This window comes from Megachile rotundata, chromosome 2 (genome assembly GCF_050947335.1).
Source record: "Megachile rotundata isolate GNS110a chromosome 2, iyMegRotu1, whole genome shotgun sequence".
Lineage (NCBI taxonomy): Eukaryota > Metazoa > Arthropoda > Insecta > Hymenoptera > Megachilidae > Megachile > Megachile rotundata.
In genome coordinates this window covers 18,719,255-18,737,278 of record NC_134984.1, presented here as the reverse complement: position 1 = coordinate 18,737,278, position 18,024 = coordinate 18,719,255, and the positions used below count along the sequence as shown (strand labels likewise).

The following is an 18,024-nucleotide window of genomic DNA, read 5'->3' as shown; positions in this document are numbered from 1 at the left end:
TTATTCGAGAATCGGGTGATCATCGATCTTCCTCAGTTTTACCGGAGCAAAATGGCGGAAACGAAGAAGCTGCTTCCGTTTATCTTTCGAGACTGCGTTTTAACCGCGGCGATAGAGCAGTCTCGTTCGCGAAATTAGATAATTAATAAAAGGGGAAGTTGGTAGTGCAACGGTACCGGTTACGGGACACGTGACTGCGAGACCTCATCGTATTTCCACAAGAAAGTCGGCTAACTGCGATAATTAATGCTGCGATGGTACAACAATGTTTAGAATTAGTTAAATAAATGACAACGTCGCTTCCGCGAAATTGCCGTCCTTCTTGAAAAGAGCCTCTCGCTGCAACCCTGTTGAATTTATTATTTCGCTTCGCGACTTTTTTGTGCTCTTGCTTATGATGAACTTTTCTGTGATATTACGGTGTGAGGTATTGTGGTGTTTTTAGATTACCGTACGTTTTTGGAACTTTTGGTAAATTATTACTGTGCGTGTGGGTCGTTAATTAACTAGTTTATTTTTTGAGATTTGAGGATATGGGAATTTTGGGAATTTTGGGAATTTTAGGAATTTTGGGAATTTTGAGAATTTATGGGAATTTTTAGAATTTTGAGAGATTTGAAGATTTAGAGATTTCGGGACGTAGGGATTTGGGAAGCTAGGGAATTTGGGTCGTCGGAATTTGGGAGTCTAGGAAATTTGAGAATCTAGGGAATTGACGACGTAGGGATTTGGGAATGTAGGGAATTCGGGACGTGGGAATTTGGGGATCTAGAGATATCAGGGCGTGGGAATTTGGGGATCTAGGGATATCAGGGCGTGGGAATTTGGGAAATTTAGGGATTTCGGGACGTAGGGATTTAGGAATCTAGGGAATTCGGGACGTGGGAATTTGGGAATCTAGGGAATTCGAGACGTGGGAATTTGGGAACCAAGGGAATTCGGGACGTGGGAATTTGGGGATCTAGAGATATCAGGGCGTGGGAATTTGGGAAATTTAGGGATTTCGGGACGTAGGAATTTGGGAATTTAGGGAATTCGAGACGTGGGAATTTGGGAACCAAGGGAATTCGGGACGTGGGAATTTCGGGATCTAGAGATATCAGGGCGTGGGAATTTGGGGATCTAGGGATATCAGGGCGTGGGAATTTGGGAAATTTAGGGATTTCGGGACGTAGGGATTTAGGAATCTAGGGAATTCGAGACGTAGGAATTTGGGAATCTAGGGAATTCGGGACGTGGGAATTTGGGAACCTGGGGAATTCGGAACGTGGGAATTTCAGAATCTAGGGTATTCGAAACGTGGGAATTTGGGAACCTGGGGAATTCGGAGCGTGGAAATTTGAAAATCTAGCGAATTCGGAACGTGGGAATTTGGGAATCTAGGAAATTCGGGACGTGGGAATTTGGGAATCTAGGAAATTCGGGACGTGGGAATTTGGGAATCTAGGGAATTAGGGACGTAGGAAATTAGAGGTGTAGGGAATTTGGGAATCTAGGGTATTGGGAACGTAGGAAATTGGAGATCTAGGAATTTACTAAAATAGGAATTTGGGGATCTAGGAATAAAAATCTTATTTTCCTAAAATATAAAATTTCCCAATTTGAAAAATTGAGTATTAGTAAACTCGAAAAATCCCAAATTTATGAATTCAAAAATAATTATATTACAAACTCACCTTTTCAAAAGTGCAAACATCTCAAACTAAAAATATGCAAAGCACACGAAGTGAATAATGAATACATCACAATATAAATGCAGAAATAAACACGGTAAATGTATCGTCAAACTCAGAACCGTTACTCTCCAACCACCAGTCACGAGTCCACATGTTACCGTACGTTGTTACTTCGCGAGATATATCAATTTTCTTGATGGCACAAAACGTTAGGGGATTTCAACGTAGCAGTCTTGATCGTTAATCCTTTGCGGTCTTGTCGTGTCCGCGGCCACCATCGAACTTTGGACAAACATTTGCTATAAATTTTGTTATCTTTTGCAACTGAAACACCACGTCTGGATACACGGTACGTGTATTTATGTTACCGTGGCTTTTACTACAAGTTTTGTGCAATATTGTCCCTTTGCCCTTTGTGTTCTATCGTTATTATTGGAGATAAAAGTAAAAGTGATATAAGAGCGATACACGAATTAGCATTAACATTTGTCTCCATCTAGCGATGTTAATCATCATTGTTTGTTCCTTCTTGTGTTCGCATGTTTCGATTCAATTTTGTTCTCTTTATATTCTTCTCACGTAATTCTGATTGTATTTTATATCGTTCTTGAATAAATAGTTTTTCTGTTTTGTACATAATTAATTACGACACTTTATTCGTCCACGGATCTCCTCACCTTCAACAGTTATTCGGTTCAACGATCGTTCCATCGAAATACTCGTGAAAATAATAACTCGTAATCGCAGCTTTAAACAATTTGGCATTCGGGTGCTTTATATGTGTTTTTGGTTTTAGTCGATCAAGTTAAAGCTTTGATAAGTGAAACGTGGGACCATTATGCGGATCGAATTAATTAAAAATTTTGGGGAATTTTGGGAGCTCGTTTTTGATGAGGGAAATTGTGAATGCGATAAATAGATGGGGGTCGATCGTTGTATGTGGACTGTAATTTTAAATTGTTTCAAGAAGAGAATTTTAGAATCGAAATATTTTTTTTTATAAATAAGAAGATTAATATATGGGGTGTCACGAATAGTGTGGGTCCCTGAAATGGGGGTAGATTATCTTATTTATATAAACTTGATTAGGTTTGAAAAAATTTGCCAAAAAATTTATGAAGGTTTAGTTAATTGTTTTGTGAAAGTTATTTGACTCGAAGGATTTTTTTAATAAAATTGGTTGAATCTAAATTTTAGAAGTTCAAGAAAATTTAACGAAGAATGCATAGAGGTTTCGTTAGTTGTTTTTAGAATTTTCATTGACTCAAGTACTTTTTTAAATAAGATTATTTATAATCCTAGAAATTTATTATTATTTATAATCTTATTTACATAAACTTGATCAGATTTTAAAAAATTTGCCAAACTATTTGTAGAGGTTTAGTTAATTGTTTTGTGAACATTTTTTGACTCGAAGTATTTTTCTCATAAATAAAATTAGTCTTTAAAATTTGTAGCTCAGAAAATTTAACAAAGAATTAGGTTTCGTTAATTGTTTAGAGAAGTCTCGTTGATTAAAGATGAACAGTATCGAATATGCAACTTATCGCATATATTATGTTAATAACAAGGGACGGTAATGTATCCTTTCGAATGCAAATGAAATTGTACTAATAACTGCAAAGGAATGGCTAGATAGCAATTGCCTCGTAAGGTAATAATATCAGCTTAAATATTACGTTCATTACCTTTGCATGTGTTTAATCTTCAACCCTTGCTGAAGTGACTGCTTTTATATTGCTAATACGCACGGATATAGGGTGAAAGGTCCGTTTAACCCTTTTACAGATTTCCAAATTTAGTTTCGAGAATTTCTTGCGGTCTTTGGTTATTAAGGAATAAAATTTTTTACCTCTGCAATTAGGTTTCATAACCTCAAAAATTATTTCAAAACAGATTTCTAATTTTTTAGAAAAGTAACTTCAAGGTTTCAAATTTTTAAGGTTTTCATTTTTGAAGTTGCAAAATTATTAGATTGTTAAATTGTGAAATTATAAAATTGTAAAATTACAAGGTAGTAGGATTATAAGATAATAAGATTTGCAAGATTACGAGATTATGAGATTACAAGAAAATAAGTTTGCAAGATTAAAAGATTATAAGATTATAATATTATAGAATTACAAGATAATAAGATTACAAGTTAATAACATTACAAGATTATAAGATTATGAGATTGTAAGATTATAAAATTACAAAATTATAAAATTACAAGTTCATAAAATTTCAAGACTATAAAATTACAAAATTCTCAGATTACAAAATTATAAAAATCTAAAATTATAATATTACAAGATCATACAATTATATAATTATAAACTAACAAAATAATTAAATAAAATTGCAAAGTAAAAGTTCCAAGGCCTCAAACCATAAAAATTAAAGAAAAATAACAAATAATTCTAAACAAGCAGAACCTTCTACCTTCTACAACAAAAAAGTTTCCCAGCCCGAAAATCTCAAAATCTCAAAATTTCAAAATATGCCATATAGCGAGAGGGAACCCAAGACGCTCCTAACCTCGTAAAACCTTAAAAATGTAGAGTTACAATCGACATAATCCGAATAAGAGTTAAAATCGAATGGATCCGCAGAATCGGAGAAAAACAGACCGCGCAGGATTACAGCGATGATCTTTGAAACATTGAACGATCCGAATTACGCGGGACGCTCGCGGCGATTAGTGAACTCCTCGCTTGGATCGTTCGACTAATCGTGGAAATTTGTCGTGGAAAACGGTACCGAGCAGTGGCTTTAAACTCGGCGAGAATTAATTATCGAAATTAAGTCGTCTCCCGCGAGAGTTGGCCGATTTTAACTCTGAATTTCTGCTGGTACCAAGGACACGGTGTGGTCATGTACACTTTGTTTCCAATTCTTCTAACAATTATTGTGATACACTTGTATACAATTGTATTAGAATTTATAGTAGTATAGTTATACATTTTTGTGAAACTTGCATTAGTAAATTTTGTTGTCAAGCAATTATTGCTGCGAGTCACGTGTGGCATGATATTATAGGACAGGGAGTTAAGTGTGACCTAACTTGCTCAACTATCTAAGGACACCTGAGGACCTCAACTAAACACGGACAGTTACTTGTAAGAACACTGCTGACAATTTACATGACTTCACATTAATGACATTCTATGACAAAAGACGTGATGTGGCAATCACAGGATGTTAGGTTATGTTACCACAAAATGGTGCCTGACAAATAAAAATGTCTGACCGATGGATGATCGATTTTTCTTCTAAGTGACTTAGTAATTTATCTTCAAGAATAAGGTTGAAGCTAGAGTATTCAAAAATATATAACACCTATTTATTGATAAAATATATGATACCTATTTATTCATAAAATATATGATACCTATTTATTCATAAAATATATGATCCCCTTTTAATGATAAAATATATGATCCCATTTTAATGATAAAATATATTTCACATATGAACCTTCATATTTTTGTAAAATTTGCTCTCGCGACCAAGTAGTATAAAACAAAATCCCGCAGCTAGTCGGTTAATAATAGGATCCCAGTTAGAGATGATAGATCTTTAGCTAGATGTTAATGCGATGTATCACACGTTTCGTCCGCAGCCGATGAAGTCGTACGTCCGCACGTACAGCCATCTCGACACGAACGAATCGGAGTGGCAGATCTCCCAGATCGGCCTTCAGTTTCTCATTACGCACGACAACTTCACCAACGGCAAAATGAAGATACGGTGCAGCGCCTCCATATATGACATTTACTGGAAGAGCACCGAGATCAGCGTCGAGGAGGACAGACCCAGTGTGATTCATTACGAGCCGGCTGCGACCATAGTCGGCATCAAGTATCTTCAACCACCCCCGAACTTTCAGACGGGACAGAAGAAACCTGATGGTCATATTGGTGTCAAAGGTAACCGAACTAATTTTTATTTGTTAGTTTAAGTTTTTGTGGTGGAAGGTTAGGTTAGGTAGTTTGAACGTACTGGAGCTTGTAATAAATGAGTATGAATGGTGTCATATGAATATGAACAGTAACATATGAACATGAACAGTGACGTATGAGTATGAACTGTAATATATGAATATGAATAGTGACATATGAATATGAACAGTAACATATGAATATGTACAATAAAATATGAATATGAACAGTAACATATGAATATATACAATCACATATGAATATGAATAGTATCATATGAATATGAATACTGTCATATGAATATGAACAGTAACATATGAATATGTACAATAACATATGAATATGAACAGTAACATATGAATATATACAATCACATATGAATATGAATAGTATCATATGAATATGAACACTGTCATATGAATATGAGCAGTAACATATGAATATATACAATCACATATGAATATGAACAGTGACATATGAATATGTACAACAACACATGAATATGTACAGTAACTTATGAATATGTACAATAACATATGAATATGAACAGTGACATATGAATATGTACAATCACATATGAATATGAACAGTGACATATGAATATGTACAACAACACATGAATATGTACAGTAACTTATGAATATGTACAATAACATATGAATATGAACAGTGACATATGAATATGTACAATCACATATGAATATGAATAGTATCATATGAATATGAACACTATCATATGAATATGAACAGTAACATATGAATATGTACAATCACATATGAATATGAACAGTAACATATGAATATGTACAATAACATATGAATATGAACAGTAACATATGAATATGTACAATAACATATGAATATAAAGAGTAACATATGAATATGTACAATCACATATGAATATGAACAGTAACATATGAATATGAGCACTATCATATGAATATGAACAGTAACATATGAATATGTACAATAACATATGAATATGAACAGTAACATATGAATATGAGCACTATCATATGAATATGAACAGTAACATATAAATATGAACACTATCACATGACTATGAACAGTAACACATGAATATAAACAGTAACATATGAACATGAACAGTAACATATGAACATGAACACTATCACACGAATACAAACAGCGTCAATTAAGAATGCATTCAGTTCAATCAATAGAACTTTCCAATAGCAAAAGTTAAGTGCTATTAAAGTAAACGTAACGAGGCTAGAAAACGCATGCCACGATCGTATATTTACGTCATTTATTTTTCCCCGTCTTGAATAAGATTTGTATACCTCCATTAAACATCACAGGTATCGATTGTCCTCTTTAAGCATCTCGTTCTTGTATGCTTCCTGTTCTTAATTAACTCGACCATAGTGCTCCATAAGTTCAGGGGTCATGAAGCACGAAACCGGGCCATTTTCACGAATGTTAAAAAACGCCGTTAAAAATAACAATCTTTTACCTTTTAAAAAACATCATACGATGGTGGAACGCTTTTACCCTTAACTGTCGAAATTCACTGATTCCGAAAAGTAGTCTTTTATTTGTCTATCAAATAAAAAGGATTTATTTGTAGATTTAATAGTTTATTTTTTTATTTATCGAGAGGAAATATTTATTTATTTATCGAGTGAATATTTATTCATTTTCTATTGGAAAGTATTTTATTGTTCGTGAATTGAAAAATATATTTATTTATATATCAATTAAAAGGTACTTACTAGTACAATGACGTGGTTGAACAATGACCCTGTTCAACACAGCGAATTGCGATTATAAATGAAATGGAGTATAAGAATATTAATCTTTGGTAAAACGAGAATTATTCACCGATCATTCGAAGGTAGTTAAGGAATTATTAAACGGGTCAAGTGAGCCATTATGATTCTGAGTGCTCCCACTGGAATATTAAAATTAATCATATTTAAGATTGATGGAACTATTGACAACCCTAACAAGAAGAAGAATATCAGAATTAACTGATATCGAGCGGAATTACCTTTATATCGGAAGGCAATTAAGAAAAATCAATGAATAATTTTCCTATAGGATATTGAAATATCGCTGGAGATTGCTGTTGATCGGATTCTGCAAAATATTCTAATTACAACTGTACAAGTAGCTTTCCAATTCACTTTGGGATAACTTTTCTCGTTCTTCATTAATTTTCAGGGCAGGATATTTTCTATTGCAATTTTTCAAGATGTGGATTGAAATTTGGAGGAGCTGACGTTTGAAAGTTTTGAAATTTTGGGTTTGCAAGATTGGGTAGTTTCGAGCTGCAGAGTTCAAGTCCTCAAGTTTTACCATTCCAATCTTTAGGGATTTTTTAGGGGTATAGGGATATTGGAATTTGGGGATTTCAGAATTTCAAAGCTAGAGAATATGGACACTAGGGAATTCGGGAATTTGAGAATTTGGGGTCTTTGAAATTTTGGGATATAGGGAATTCGGGGATTTGAGAATTTGGGATCTAGGGAATTCGGGAATTTTAGAATTCGGAATTTAGGGAATTCGGGAATTTGAGAAATTGGGATCTAGGGAATTCGGGAATTTGAGAAATTGGGATCTAGGGAATTCGGGAATTTTAGAATTTGGGATCTAGGGAATATGGGGTCTTTGGAATTTTGGGATCTAGGGAATTTGGGGTCTTTGGAATTTTGGGGTCTAGGAAATTTGGGGTCTATAGTATTTTGGGATCTAGGGAAATCGGGGATTTGAGAATTTTGAGTCTTTGGAATTTCGGGATCTAGGGAAATCGGGGATTTGAGAATTTGGAGTCTTTGGAATTTTGGGATCTAGCGGATTTGGGGTCTTTGGAATTTTGGGATCTAGGAACTTTGGGGTCTTTGGAATGTTGGGATCTAGGGATTTGGTAACCTTCGGATTTGGCAATCTAGGGATTTGGCAATCTAGGGATTTCGTGAACTACCAACCTAAAACGTACCTATGCATCAAAAGTAACCAACAACCTAACTAACAGTATCCCACCGACTCTAATCATTGAAGATTTATTTCGTCTTCCTTCTGCGCGAATTCGCAATATTCTGTCGTCGACGGCCATCGACGACATCGAGCATCCAGCATCGTTGTCGTATCGAGATTCTCGAGCAGAGAAACGTGGCTCACTTGACGCCAAATAATCCGAAGCCGCAGCAAATAATCCTGGAATGCGTCGGGAATTATCCTTGCCGCAGGCTCGGATTACCTGGCGTGAAACGAATTATTTGATGGGCTGCCGAGCTATTTGACGTTAACCAGGATAATTCGGCTGGTCAGATTATCCGAACCGCGGTTCGGACAAACAACCGGATATTCGGCTGACCGCAAGCTCGTTTAAGGGGAGGAATAGAAAAAAGAATCGGGAAATATACATCGTTTGGCTGATTTCGTTGGTCGAACGATTAGTTGGACCGTTTAAAGACATTTGTTTGTGTCCATAGTTCGGACGTGTTTGAAACATTTACCGGGGTTGGTGTGATTTTGATTGGAGAGGGTGTAAAATTTTGGGGAGTTTGGAGGAGATGGAGAGTAGGGAGGGGGGAAAGTGGAATTAGGGAATTTGAGAGATTTGGGATAGTGGGATTTGGGGATTTGAGGAGATGGGAAGGTGTGGAAGTAGGTGGGTGAGAATTTGGGGATTTGAGGAGTTGGGGAGATGGGGAAGTAGGTGGGTGAGAATTTGGGGATTTGAGGAGTTGGGAAGGTGGGAAAGTAGATGGGTGAGAATTTGAGAATGTGAGAATTTAGGGTTTGAGAATTTGGAGATTTGAGAATTTGGGGATTTGAGGAGTTGGGAAGGTGGGGAAGTAGGTGGGTGAGAATTTGGGGATTTGAGGAGTTGGGAAGGTGGGAAAGTAGATGGGTGAGAATTTGAGAATGTGAGAATTTAGGGTTTGAGAATTTGGAGATTTGAGAATTTGGGGATTTGAGGAGTTGGGAAGGTGGGGAAGTAGGTGGGTGAGAATTTAGGGTTTGAGAATTTGGGGATTTGAGGAGTTGGGAAGGTGTGGAAGTAGATGGGTGAGAATTTGGGAATGTGAGAATTTAGGGTTTGAGAATTTGGAGATTTGAGAATTTGGGGATTTGAGGAGTTGGGAAGGTGGGGAATTAGATGGGTGAGAATTTGGGAATGTGAGAATTTAGGGTTTGAGAATTTGGAGATTTGAGGAGTTGGGAAGGTGGGGAATTAGATGGGTGAGAATTTGGGAATGTGAGAATTTAGGGTTTGAGAATTTGGAGATTTGAGAATTTGGGGATTTGAGGAGTTGGGAAGGTGGGGAAGTAGGTGGGTGAGAATTTGGGAATGTGAGAATTTAGGGTTTGAGAATTTGGAGATTTGAGAATTTGGGGATTTGAGGAGTTGGGAAGGTAGGGAAGTAGATGGGTGAGAATTTGAGGAGTTGGGAATTTGGGAATGTGAGAATTTAGGGTTTGAGAATTTTGGGATTTGAGGAGTTGGGAAGGTGGGGAAGTAGATGGGTGAGAATTTGAGGAGTTGGGAATTAGGGGCTGTGAGAATTTAGGGTTTGAGAATTTGGAGACTTGAGAATTTGAGGATTTGAGGAGTTGAAAGGGTGAGAAAGTAGGTGGGTGAAAATTCAGGATTTGAGAATTTGGAAATTTCAAGATTTGGGAATTTGAGGAGTTGGGAAAGTGGGGAAGTAGGTGGGTGAGAATTTGGGGATGTGAGTATTTAAGGTTTGAGAATTTGAGGAGTATCTAATTCTGGGACTTGAGAATTTGGTAGTTTGAGGACTTGGTAAATAATCCCTGTTTTCCCCATCGCCATTTTCCCTAAGGTGTCCATCACGCGATATCAAACACCGTCCATAAATGACGAAAGATTGTCGAGCAAATTACTGTACCACAAAAACGGCCATAAACTCGAAACAATATCAGATAGCAGTAACATCCGTAGAAACCTCTTCCTTTTTTTATTATTTATATACGTATTCTACATACAGCAACGTCCACGTATTATGTGATATACCGTGGATATAAACGCAGGGTCGCGATTCAATCGAAATCGTATCATAGTACGCGAGCGTGCAAAAAACGTAGGGGTAGAGGAGAAAAAAGGCATCCGATCGAATTCGACGATCGCGGCATGCAAAAACTTCGTTTCGTTATTTGAGTTAGCTGTTTGCCTCGTTATAGAATGGCTCTCTCCGCCCTGATCTCCATTCGCGATCGTCTACTCGTCGTTCCACCTTGCTCTACCGTTTCGCCCGTTTCGTTTTCTCGACCGGTCGTTACCAAAGTAACTTATCTGATAAATGAAATATTTGCTCGTTAGACCGGGAACGATCGTTCCACGGTATCGGGTCAAACTCCGCTCAAACGTACGCTAAATCTCGATAAGGACACATATGTAAAGCTGACAATTTTTCACTTCGAGCTCCCGGGCTTCCACACAGTTTTACCTACGACCTTTCCAAATATCGGTTTTCGGGATTTTTTCAAGCTCGTCAATTTTGGGAAGTTTGGTTTTTTTCGACGTTGTGAGAATTATGGGGATTTTGGTTTTTTTAAGGGTTGAAGGTTTTAGGTTTCTAAATTCTGCAATTTTCACGTTTTCCAAATTCCAAAACCTCTAAATTTCAAGGGCGCTAGATTCCAAATTCCTCAGATTCTAAATTCCCCAGATTCCAAATCCCCTAAATTCCAAATTCCCCAAATTCCAAGTTCCCCAAATTCCAAGCGCCCCAAATTCCAAATTCCCCAAATTCCAAGTTCCCCAAATTCCAAGCGCCCCAAATTCCAAATACCCCAGATCTCAAATTCGTCAAATTCCAAGCGCCCCAAATTCCGAATTCCCCATATCCCAAATTTCCCAAATTCCAAATTCCCTAAATCCCAAATTCCCCAAATTCCAAATCCCCCAAATTCCAAGCGCCCCAAATTCCAAATTCCCCATATCCCAAATTTCCCAAATTCCAAATTCCCTAAATCCCAAATTCCCCAAATTCCAAATCCCCCAAATTCCAAGCGCCCCAAATTCCAAATTCCCCATATCCCAAATTTCCCAAATTCCAAATTCCCTAAATCCCAAATTCCCCAAATTCCAAATCCCCCAAATTCCAAGCGCCCCAAATTCCAAATTCCCCAGATCCCAAATTTCCCAAATTCCAAATTCCCCAAATTCCGAATCCCCCAAATTCCAAATCCCCCAAATTCCAAATCCCCCAAATTCCAAATCCCCCCAATTCCAAATCCCCCCAATTCCAAATCCCCTAAATTCCAAATCCCCCCAATTCCAAATCCCCTAAATTCCAAATCCCCCAAATTCCAAATCCCCCAAATTCCAAATCCCCCAAATTCCAAATCCCCCAAATTCCAAGCTTCCCATATTCCAAATTCCCCAAATTCCAAGCTCCCCAAATTCCAAAATCCCCAAATTCCAAAAATCCCCAAATTCCAAAAATTCCAAAATAATCCCCCCTCATCGAAATTCGTAAAAGTCGACGCGTAATCACGTTATTCGAAGCGTAAATCGCATTATCCCTAGGGTAACCAGATTTGCTGTTGACTGTACCCTGCGTCCGTCGAACGGCAAAGTCAGATTTGCGGACGAATTAACAGCGCGGTCGTCGCGGCGTGTAATCGCGACGATAAATAGCGTTAATACTGCGGGACCCGGTTTAATATAGTATAAACTATAATATAATAATAACGGTGAGCGGTCGGGGTACGATAATTAAACGAGAGGGCCGCATGGATCGCCGCGAACGTGTCGTTATTTTATTTACCGAACGGACAACCGCGTTGTTTGCCAGCGTCTACTGCCTTTTGAAATTTCGCTAAATTAACCGGAAACGAAAATCAGCGATGTAAAACGCGCGATAAACAACGATTAACGATGTCTCCTGTACACGGTGCTGCCATTAGCTGCGAGCTATACGACATCTTTCGGGACACGTTTGTTATACTTTGCAATTTTTTCTATTATGTATTCTGGAATTTTCAAATTTCTAGATTACTATATTCTTATATACTGGAATCCCTGGATTAGTACATACATACCTAAATCCCTAGATTACTATATCCACGCATACCGAAATCCCGAGATTACTATATCCACACATACCGAAGTCCCCTGATTACTACATCCACGCATACCGAAATCCCCTGATTACTATATCCACGCATACCGAAATCCACTGATTACTATATCCACGCATATCGAAATCCACTGATTACTATATCCACGCATACCGAAATCCCGAGATTACTATATCCATGCATACCGAAATCCCTAGATTTCCCATGTTCCATACCCCCAAATTTTTATTTCTGAAATTTCCTAAATTTCCATATTTCCAAATACCCAAATCCTCGAATTTCTGAGTTACTGTAAATTTCTACATTTCCAACTTCTGAAAACTCTCCACCCCCAAATTTCCCAAATCCCAAAATTTCGAAATCCTGGAACTTCTCCAATTCCCAAACCCGAGATCCTTAAACTTCTCCATCCTCAATCATCCCAAATTCCCAAACCCGAAATCCCCAACTTCCCCACATCCAAAATCCCTAACTTCCCCAAATTTCTCAAATCCCAAAATTCCGAAATTCTAGAACATCCCCCAATTCCCAAACCCGAGATCCTCAAACTTCTCCACCCCCAATCCTCCCAAATTCCCAACTCCAAAATCCCTAACTTCGCCAAATACCTAACTTCTCCAAATCCCTAACTTCCCCAAATCTCTAATGTTCCCATTTCTGCAGTAACCCAAACGAAATGTTAGAAATCCCTGAAGCGTGCCTCTCCCCTCAATTACCATACTGTCCGCAGAAAAAACAGATTAGCTGTCTCGCGCAGGCATCGGTGTCGCCGCATCGAACAGCATCAAAACTAATGTTTTTCGAAACTAATGTTTGCCCACGGCTCCCGTAAATGTTAGGGACAGCTCTCGGCATATAATTAGGGCGGGTTTAACGTGCGCGAACGAAAGAGAGATGGCCGAGTTACGGTCACGGCTCGCTCACAGTTCGTTGAAATGTTATTCGAAGCCTGGAAGCGTGACCGTAGCGTACGTGGGTTAGTTAATTCGCTCGAAAAGCATTGAATAATATTTGATCGAGCCTGTGACAGGATCGAGACTGTCAATGTAAATCGAGTCACGGCACGGTCGAGGGTTAATTAGTGGGTCAGCCACGGCAAAGTGATCCCGTCGATACCGTCAAAATCATTTCTCATCCGTTGCTATTCATCGTTTTTCAACTGTTACAAAAGCGTCACCGAAATGAAGATTTTTCGTCAACTCCCGATAGAAGATTTGTTAATCCATCGATTCCCGATAGCTATGCCCGGAATTCTCTGACCTACAGTCGCGGACAAAAGTTTTTAAGCCCGAAAGGGTTCATTTCACATAACCTATAAAATATACTCCTTCCGTAATGATATGTTCGGCGAGGGATTGACATACTCTACTTTCGTAATCGCTTCATTCAGACCTTCGGAACTTTTTCCGCGCGGGAATGTTCTGTTTTATTCTGCAAAATGGCTACTGGGTTTCGGGATTTTATTATTATAGTTATTCTGGGTGTTTGTTTTTGGAAATTTTTTACGAATTATTAGAGTTGAAAGAGATAAATTTTTTTGGTATTTTACTGTTTATATAATTTACAATTTTGGTGTCATTTATATAATTTACTGTTCATATATCATTTGTGCAGTTTACAATTTATATATCGTTTATTATAATTTACTGTTTATGTATCATTTATATGTCTTGCTATTTGTGTATCATTTATGTAGTTTATAGGTTATGTGCTATTTCACGAAACTTGCAGTTTATGAACATTTATATAATTTACAATTTATGTATCATCTATACAATTTATAATTTATATATCGTTTATGCAATTTACAGTTTATGCATCATTTATATGTTTTCTAATTCATGTATTATTTATGTTGCTTATAGATTATGTATCATTTATGGAACTTATAGGTTATGCATCATTAGTATAATTTGCTGTTTATATAAAATTTTTATCATTTCTAAGTTGTGTGTTATTTATGTAGCTTATAATTTATGCATCATATATATAATTTACAAGTTATGTATCATTTATATAATTTGCAATTTATGTATCATTTATGGAGTTTATAGGTTATGTATCATTTATGTAATTTGATGTTTATAAATCATTTTTAAGACTTATGAGTTGTATGTCATTTATGAACCTTGTTATTTAAGCATCATATATGTAATTTACAATTGATGTATCATTTATAGAGCTTGTAGGTTATGTATCATTTATGGAGCTTATAGGTTATGTATCATTTGTATAATTTGCTGTTTACATATCATTTTTAAAAATTATAAATTGTATGTCATTTATGTAACTTATAACTTGTGCATCATATATGTAATTTACAATTTATGTATCACTTATAGAGCTTGTAGGTTATGTATCATTTGTATAATTTGCTGTTTATACATCATTTTTAAAATTTATAAGTTGTATGTCATTTATGTAACTTATAACTTGTGCATCATATATGTAATTTACAATTTATGTATCATTTATATAATTTGCTATTTGTGTATCATTTATAGAGCTTGTAGGTTATGTATCATTTATAGAGCTTGTAGATTATGTATCATTTATGGAGCTTATAGGTTATGTATCCTTTGTATAAGTTGCTGTTTACATATCATTTTTAAAATTTATAAGTTGTATGTCATTTATGTAACTTATAACTCGTGCATCATATATGTAATTTACAATTAATGTATCATTTATATAATTTGCAATTTATGTATCATTTATATAATTTGCTATTTGTGTATCATTTATAAAGCTTGTAGCTTATGTATCATTTATAGAGCTTGTAGATTATGTATCATTTATGAAGCTTATAGGTTATGTATCATTTGTATAAGTTGCTGTTTATATAAAATTTTTATCATTTCTAAGTTGTGTGTTATTTATGTAGCTTATAATTTATGCATCATATATGTAATTTACAATTTATGTATCATTTATATAATTTGCTATTTGTGTATCATTTATAGAGCTTGTAGGTTATGTATCATTTATAGAGCTTGTAGATTATATATCATTTATGGAGCTTATATGTTATGTATCATTTATATAATTTGCTGTTTACATATCATTTTTAAAATTTATAAGTTGTATGTCATTTATGTAACTTATAACTCGTGCATCATATATGTAATTTACAATTAATGTATCATTTATATAATTTGCAATTTATGTATCATTTATATAATTTGCTATTTGTGTATCATTTATAAAGCTTGTAGCTTATGTATCATTTATAGAGCTTGTAGATTATGTATCATTTATGGAGCTTATAGGTTATGTATCCTTTGTATAATTTGCTGTTTACATATCATTTTTAAAATTTATAAGTTGTATGTCATTTATGTAACTTATAACTCGTGCATCATATATGTAATTTACAATTAATGTATCATTTATATAATTTGCAATTTATGTATCATTTATACAACGTACATTATAAATGATTGTACAATAGATTCTACAAAATGATGTACAATTTGAACATCGTTTATTTAATTAGCAGTCTATGTATCATTTATAAAATTTACAAAATGTGTGCTATTCATATAATTTACATGTAACGTACATATTATACAACATATACAACATAGCTGGATTTATCTTGGTAACATTCAGAAGAGAAAAATATTTCGTATGGGCATTGTTAACGACCCAGCCCATATATTCACAACGAATTGTTTAAACAAAGCGATTTTCGATGTACCAAAATAAATATGATTCTTCTGTGCTGTCAGGCTAGACAATCGATCTGGTATCGGTACCGGTGAAAAGCAAACAGGAACATGGAAACAATGTTTGTTTCATTTCTTCGCGTACAAACAGGATTATTTTCCTTACTTACAAATTTTCCATGGATAGAAATAACGTGGGGAAAAGTAGTACAGATTATGGAATACAATGTTTTTTTTTGTTTCGTGACAACTTTTCGTGACTTGTATTTTACTATCTCGTGTACAAATTATATATTTTTTATTTTTTTTTTGTTAGATAAGTAATACATGGATAGATTATGAAAACGTTCGTTTTTCGTGACGTTAACCTCGTGTATAAATTATATATTTTGTGTTTTTGTTTGAAGCTTGTATCGAAACTTGAAATAACCTAATTATTAGAGGGGGTTATTCATGATACACCTAATTAATCGCTTAATTACTAATTAACTTGATTACATAATTTTCATAGAATTTCGATGCGAAAGCTAACAATGTTTTCAGAAAATTGATGTAATCAAGAATAATACATATAAAGATAATAATTTAATCATTTTTCTGTTATATAATAGAACGAAGTTAAATATTTTTCTCGGACAAAAATTTATGAAAACAGATGGAGATATTGATTATTCAAGAAAACATTATCTAGCGAGGTTGTTCAAATAGTCAACGAGGTTAGGTTCTGTGAAATCCACTGCGCGAAGTGTAATTTATAAAAATCGATATACCATAACAGGTTGCATAAATAATGAATTTTTATTCACGTTACAAATATATAAATTCATTTTCTCCAGAAAATTGTTAACTTTGTAAATACATATTTTTAGTTATCTCATTAAAATCTGTAATTATACTCGTACCTAATAAGAGCACGTTAATTATTATTTTCACTTGTGTACTTAAAAAAATTCATCATAATACGAAATTAAAATTTAAAATAATACAGAAGAAATTAAAAATTGAAATAACAAAAGAAGAATCTAAAATTAAAATTAAAAAATTTTAAATAACAAAATAATTGTAGCTGTAGTTTTTTAAAGTTTCTAGTGTCCTCAAAATAATCACGATGGTTAATTAACCGTGGAAGATAATTTTCTCCAACTCTGTAAAAAATGGTATCCGAAATTGGCAGAATATTAGGCGCGGTATAACGAGGGTACTTAATAAGTACGATGAAGGCAGATTACCGTAGAAACTCGGAATTGGTAGAGCGGAGGTAATTAAGCAAATCGTGTACAAGCAAAAGGAAAATAAACGTCGTAGCCAATTCGAAAGGTTTCGAATAGCAGATAAGGGAAATTCGCGGGTGGTTCTGAATGCTACGGTTCGGTCATGAAATTCCTTTACCTCTAAATTCCCTAGACATCAAATTTTCTGGTTCCTAAATTCACATATTTCCAAATTTTCTAATTTCCAAATTTTCAAATTTCCAAATTTCTAAATTTCCCCATTTTCCAATTTCCCAAATTTCCCAATTCCTAATTTCCCAATTCCCCAATTTCCCAATATCTCAAACTCCCACATTTCCTAGACCCCAAATTCCTAAATTCCCTAGCTCCCAAATTTCAAAGACTCCAGAATTCCCTAAACCCCAAATTTCTTAGATTTCAGAATTCCCTAGATCCCAAATTCCCG

The 18,024-nt window shown here is 35.2% G+C and overlaps 1 protein-coding gene across 2 annotated transcripts in view; it reads left to right on the top strand.

Moving 5' to 3' along the window:
* The window catches only part of LOC100882940 (uncharacterized), an 82,856-nt gene that overhangs the window by 54,593 nt on the left and 10,239 nt on the right, over nucleotides 1-18,024 (top strand). The window contains exons 5-6 of one of the 2 annotated variants that reach the window (XM_012288206.2): nucleotides 5,281-5,587; nucleotides 14,545-14,606. In XM_012288206.2, the coding sequence (XP_012143596.2) occupies nucleotides 5,281-5,587; nucleotides 14,545-14,591 (354 nt within the window). In that variant the 3' untranslated portion in view covers nucleotides 14,592-14,606. Of the gene's footprint in view, nucleotides 1-5,280; nucleotides 5,588-14,544; nucleotides 14,607-18,024 lie in introns of those variants that run through there. The other variant, XM_012288200.2, reaches the window with a different exon arrangement.